Source organism: Gekko japonicus, unplaced genomic scaffold (assembly GCF_001447785.1).
Source record: "Gekko japonicus isolate JY-2015 unplaced genomic scaffold, Gekko_japonicus_V1.1 scaffold37, whole genome shotgun sequence".
NCBI lineage: Eukaryota > Metazoa > Chordata > Lepidosauria > Squamata > Gekkonidae > Gekko > Gekko japonicus.
Window position 1 is genome coordinate 3,486,314 of NW_015171503.1, and position 6,892 is coordinate 3,493,205.

Sequence of the window (6,892 nt, forward strand, 5' to 3'; positions counted from 1 at the left end):
TGCGTGTATATTTTAACTTGGTTCTAAATATTTTAATGACATATTTTTGTTTGGTTTCAATGGTTTTTACAATGTGGGTTTATGCATGTTTTTAATTTGTTACCCACCTTGGCGACCCTGAGGAGGCAGAAAGACGTGGTATAGATTTTATAAATAATCATATAATAATAAATAATTGCTTTATGCTAAAATAGAAATGTGGATCTTGATTTGGCCAGTGCAAGGATTCAGTAGTGTGTGACATGTGCTTATGAATTCTTGATTCAAATGTAATGTGTGAAACAGGGAGACTTGTATCTCATGTGCAAAGAAACTATGTCCCCAGAAGAACACTGAGATCCGCTGATAACGTGCTGGTGATCCCCAGCCCTAGGGAGGTCCGGCTGTCCTCGACTAGGACCACGGCCTTTTCGGTCCTTGCCCCAATCTGGTGGAACTCTCTGCCGAACAACATCAGGGCCTACAGGATCTTATGCAATTCCTCAGGGCTTGTAAGGCCGAGGAGGAGGAGGAGGAGGAGGAGGAGGAGGAGATTGGAATTATATCACGCCTGTCACCACAGGTGGGGCTGAGAGAGCTCTTGACAGAAACTGCTCTTTTTCAAGAACAGCTCTTATCAGAGCTACGACTTGCCCAAGGTCATCCAGCCAGGTGCAAGTGGAGGAGTGGGGAATCAAACCCGGTTCTCCCAGATTAGAGTCGGCGCACTTAGCCACTACACCAAACTGGAACAACCAAAGATGTTCCACCAGGCTTTTAGTTGAGGGCAACAATGACTAAGACTGGCACCCTCCTTTTTCTTCCTATGGCCCCCACATCCCCTTCCCTGCCCTGTTGCACAGACAGCACTGTAGCCAGCAAAAGGGGTTTATATCGCCATCTGGACTGGTTGATTTATTAGCGCATTGTGATAATTTTATGCCAATTATATTTTAATAGCTTTTAAGGTTGTAAATTGCCCAGAGTCCACTTGTGGAGTTGGGCTATTCATAAATTTAATAATAATAATAAAATAATAACATAGATACATGCTGCATTTGTTGATGTTTCTTGGTCACACTTGGTTTTTGCTGCAATGTGTTTTCCTCTCCCATATACAGTATACACATACGCACACCCCAACCAGAAATTGAGTTAGACAAGAGTTCCTCTGTCATTCTATGTGTGTACTATATACAAACCTGGGGGAGGGGGAATTATCCATTCCCAACCTATGCATGTTCATTGGAACATATATACAGTTTTTCACCTTGCAGTCAGGATTACTGCATTTCAGAGTTCCTGATCACCATGTGTTCACAAACTTGTACATGTACATGTACAAGGCTGTATATGTAGGCTCCAATGAATGCACATAGGATGAAGAGGAATCTACCATTCAGTCCCATGCCCCTCCCATGCACATTCACTGTACAAATTTCAGATATCTGAAAAAATCTAAGTATGTCATGATGGATGAAGTGAGGCAATGGCTCTCTGTGTACATGTAGTGCTATTTTCCACTTCCTGCTTCTACCTCTCTTCTTGTTGAAGCTGATGGCCTTGTTGATAGCAAAACTTTGTCTCTAATGCTTAGTCAGGAACAGGGGGAAGGTTTTACCCCCTACCTTAACTTAGAGACTGATTAAAGAACTTTTACGTTTTCCAAGAAAGCAAATACAGCCTATGATACTGTCGGGCACATTGGTTATTTAAAATAATATCTGAACACATTCTTCAAAAGGGGACTCAAGCAGGCAGATTGTCTAGTGTCACAAAGATCTTTCAAGGGGCTACCAGTTATCTCTCCTGCATTTTTAACGGTAATCCTTTTTTTCTCTTCCAAAGGTACAGTATTGTCTCCACTGAAGAGGATGGGCATAAAGTCTCTTCCCTGGGCAGCATTGATGGGCACAATCGGAATGGGAAAGGTCATGCCCCACGACGGAAACGTCGCAACCGTTTTGTTAAGAAGAATGGCCAGTGCAATGTCTACTATGCCAACCTAAGCAACAAATCTCAACGTTATATGGCTGACATTTTCACAACATGTGTGGACACTCGCTGGCGGTACATGCTCATGATCTTTTCCGCAGCTTTTTTGGTTTCCTGGCTGTTTTTTGGTCTCCTCTTCTGGATCATTGCTTTCTTCCATGGTGACTTAGAAGCTCCCAGTACGGGGAGTGGGTCCACCACTACAAAACTCTGCATCAAACATGTCAATGGATTCTTGGGAGCTTTCCTTTTTTCAGTAGAAACACAGACAACCATTGGGTACGGTTTCCGATATGTGACTGAGGAATGCCCATTAGCCATTATGGTGGTGGTGGTACAATCCATTGTGGGCTGTGTTATTGACTCCTTCATGATTGGCACCATAATGGCTAAGATGGCACGCCCCAAGAAAAGGGCCCAGACTCTCCTTTTCAGTCATCATGCTGTCATCTCTTTGCGGGATGGTAAACTGTGCCTCATGTGGCGGGTAGGAAATTTGAGGAGAAGCCATATTGTAGAAGCTCACGTTAGGGCTCAGCTTATCAAGCCCTACATGACAGCTGAAGGTGAGTATCTTCCATTAGACCAGCGAGATCTGAATGTGGGGTATGACATAGGGCTGGACCGCATCTTCTTAGTATCTCCCATTATCATCGTCCATGAGATTGATGAGGAAAGTCCACTCTATGGAATGGGCAAGGAAGAACTGGAGAGGGAGGACTTTGAGATAGTTGTCATCCTTGAAGGCATGGTGGAAGCTACAGCCATGACCACCCAGGCTCGCAGCTCCTACTTGTCTAGTGAGATCCTCTGGGGCCACCGCTTTGAGCCTGTAGTCTTTGAGGAGAAGAAACATTATAAGGTGGACTATTCACACTTTCACAAGACCTATGAGGTGGCTGGAACCCCCTTCTGCTCTGCGCGGGAACTGCAGGAGAGCAAGATCACCGTCCTGCCTTCCCCACCGCCACCTCCCAGTGCCTTCTGTTATGAGAATGAGTTGGCTCTTGTCAGCCAGGATGAAGATGAAGATGAGGACGACTTGGATGTAGGAGTAGATTTGGGAGGAAGCCCTAAGGAGGATGCAGGAGTCATACCTATGATGGAGTTTGGGAGCCACATGGATTTGGATCGATTGCAAGTATCCATCCCCCTGGATACACTCTCATACCATAGGGAATCAGCCATCTAAAATCCATTCTGACTTTCCATCCCACGTATGTTCTCCAAAGTTTCCTTATTCCGCTAGAGCCAGTGCTTGATTGGAAAGGTCCCATGGTACTTCTCTTAAAACATTGAACATGTGTAGACAGGATGCTTCTCTGATGATGGAGGGTTCAGGTTTGATGCCACGAGGTTAAAGAAACTGGTGTTCAAACCTCTGACCTCAGAACAAAATTCAGGCCGTACCAGGCTGTTCCTCCTCATCCCAGTAGGTCTTCTGTGATCTGGAACTGTGAGAAGACAGCAGTAGCCGTTGCACTCTGGAATAATATGGGGACTATTCTGTTAAAGACTGACACTTGCTGCAGGACTAGGAAGCTGCAAATATCAATGAGATGAGGATGGACTGGAGAATCGGGTGGTTCACAGGGACAGTGGAAGATAGGATGCGGGGTGTAATTTGCATGTATATTATTTGTTGCATACTTAAAATGCTACATCCGGAAAGAACAATCCTTTGCTTTCAATGCCTCTCATACATTTACAGTTGATCTCTGTCTCATTCTTGTTCTTGGCATCCATGACCCCCTCAGTAAATTAACACCAAGTCTTTTCTGATCCTGTTTGAAACTGTGGTCTTTCCACACAAAAGCAAATGGGGAACATTTGCAGGAATAAAAGTTCCCAACTGAGCTAGTGTTGAATGACCTATCGCTGGTCTTAGCTAAGCAATGGTATTTCTACGTGCTCACCCCAATCTTCTCCTTCTGACTCATCTTATATGCTCACCTGGAAAAATTACTTTGTAAGTATTTATTTTTAATAAAGTATGGAGTTCCAGGGTAAGCCTGGAAACAAAGAGAAAGCAATCCTAAATTCAGTGCATTGAGCTGTGATTAGCACTTGCTTGATGTTCATTGTATTGTCTAAGGACATAACTACATCATTTTGTCATTAATGCTCCAAGGAATTATAGTTCCGTGAAGGGACTGGGGATATATAAGAATTTTTGTATCATAATGAAACTACATTTCTCAGGAATCCTTGGTAGAAGCTGTAATGGTGAAGCTGATAGAAAAACAATATAGGATTGTAGTGTACCTGTACCCACACAGCCTGTGGGCATTTATTTTCCTGTGAGTCTTTATCTTCCTAAATACTTGACAAACATATTAAAGACTTACAATCTTGACAAATGACATGTAGTTTTAAATCAGGGGTTTAGCAGAGATAGGATCATTTTAATTTTCACACACATACATCCAGTAGTCCAGAAACAGTTAAAAATAACAGGAAAAAAAGAGGATTAGACAAGTCCACGAAATGAAGACAAGGAACATTAACATGGTATTCTTTCCAGTGAAGGTGCTGATGATCTTGAAGTGATTAGATCTATAAAAAGCGGGGAACAAAGTTTGACAAACAACTCTGGTTTATTAACAAGGACAGGACTCTCCTACATATGATCAATACATACCTAAACGGGGTGGTCTATTCTTAGCTAAAATGTTGCCTTTCTACTGCCTTCTGATGTCCCATTGAAAGAGTACTTTGAACAAAACTTAGGAACAAGCAAGGAAGTCTAAACAGGATGTGTGCCAACAGGCCAGAAAACAAAGGAGCAAATAGTCTAGCCAGCTTCTGTTGTTTTTACAAAGTTTGGATATATTAAAATCTGCTTGTTAAGCTTTTCATGCTATGGAGCACAATCACTTGCTAACTGAAGTGCTATTAAAGGGAAAGCTACAGAAACTTGTGCAACAGTTGGCAATAAGCAAGAGCAGCAAATTTCCTCTGTAAACTCAAATACATCTGCAAGGCTGTACATGGCTACAGAAGCCATACAGACATTTCTGCTACTGTGAGTATTCCCACTGATAGTCTGACGCATAACCTCACATGCCAATTGTTGATCTATTTGTGTGCTAGATTTGGTCTCTCACAACCTTTCTTCCTCTGTGATTGTTAATGAAGTCTTTTCTCTACGGGCTTGAACAAGTGCCAGTATTGACCTGGCTTTTAATATAGCTTTCAGAGGGTAGTGCTTGTCTCTGAGGCATTGTACTGAAAAGACAACTAAAGGACTGAGGAGGAAAGGCTCTGCATGTGATAACACAGAAATCCAGGACACATGAATGAGGAAGGTGGGCATCAGGGAGAGGAGACCAAATGGATATGCTTGTGTGTGCCAAGTAACAGTGTACACCAAAGGTAAGGTATGTTAGAGGCACAGACATAAAATTTGCTGTGCCAAATGGCTAACAATCTCCACGTGCCATATAATGATAAGAAAACTGCTGTGCCCAAGGTGTACACATGCAAGCAAAGGGAAGGGCTTCATACTACATGCATGCAAATGTATAGGTGTGAGGTCTGAACAGAATGCCACATGTGCAAATATACCCACTCCTGATGCACACAAGGTTATGCCTGCACTAACACAGGGATAGCAGAGCAATGTCTAGCCTGATTCCCGTAAGAGATGCCTAATTCTAGACCCAGATTCTAGGACACTTTTGTGTTGTTAAGCACTCGGAACATGTCCCAGTTCCTAGAAGTCTCTGGGACGTAGCCTGGTACATCCATATGGGGCTATAGCAAGGGTGGAAGCTGTGGGTGCACTGCCCCAGCTGGGGGGCTGAGGACAAGACAGACAGGACAAAGTTCACACATCTCTAAAAAGCAAACTGCAAATGTCTGCAGCCCTGATTTAAATTGGGATCCGGCCAGGAGGGAGGTTAACCCTTCAACCCCTGTTTGGTTATTTATTATTGAAATCAGCCACCCCACCCCCAATGTTATTAGCTCTTTAAGGGGGGGACATGGTAAGTACTTTTAAAAAGTCCTCATCTTAAAGAACTAATAGTAGTGCAGGAAGGCCAATTTCAGTAGACAAAACCATGTGCATTAGAAGTCCCTTCTTGCAGTTTTGACATGAACTGGAGCCATGCACGTTTGGTTTCTTTTGCAGGCAATGAGACATGTGATGAGGCCAACCTCATTTGTGGCACTTCCGTTTAAATAACGGCTTGTTTTTTAAAAAAAAAAAACCAGGAACATTTCCTGATTTTAAAAAAGGCACTGATACCTCTCAAAGGTGGTAAAAATCCTCCAAATCCCATTCACTTGACCTGCCCAGTTCTAGCCCTGCAAGATTCTTCCTGGTGCCCCCCCCCCCAATATCGCTGTGACTCTTGAGTGGTCCTGAAGATCCCCATTTAACTGCTAGGACTGAGCATGACAACATGCTTAAAAGAGGGATACAAGAGTAACTTTAAGCTATTATTTGGTTTTAAAAGGGTTTCATTTTAAGAGGACAGAACTGACAAGTGGAAGTGTTAACAAACAACTTTGTAGAAAGACATAACACCAACAGCAGTGCCTTAAAACGAGCCAATGAGGCTAACGTGTGATGTTTGTTTGAATGCCTGGCTGCCTGATACATATCTCTATATTTTGTACCTTCATTGTTCTGGAACTGAAAGAGTGAACTTTGTCACTTCAGAAGCAAGAATTCCACTTTTAAAATCAGCAAAATCTTGCTGAATTTAATAGAAGATTGACATTCAAAAGTACATTTGCAGTCAGGAAAAGGTCACTGTTTTTGACTTACAGATTTATGAAGCCTTCCTCTCTTGCCCAATTAATGTTCCCCAAAGAATTACAATCAATTTTGGAAAGAAAGGAAATTCTAAAGGGCTGTCATATAAACGTCCAGATAAGTCTATATTTATTATGCAAATTACTCATCAAG

General features: G+C 42.6%; 1 protein-coding gene across 1 annotated transcript in view; it reads left to right on the plus strand.

The window, feature by feature from the left end:
• KCNJ4 (potassium channel, inwardly rectifying subfamily J, member 4) overlaps positions 1–3,166 on the plus strand; it is an 8,702-nt gene extending 5,536 nt beyond the window's left edge. Inside the window, exon 2 of the mRNA XM_015419200.1 lies at positions 1,828–3,166. Within this exon, the coding sequence (XP_015274686.1) occupies positions 1,828–3,166 (1,339 nt within the window). The remainder of the gene's footprint in view (positions 1–1,827) is intronic.
• Positions 3,167–6,892: the final 3,726 nt, after the last annotated feature.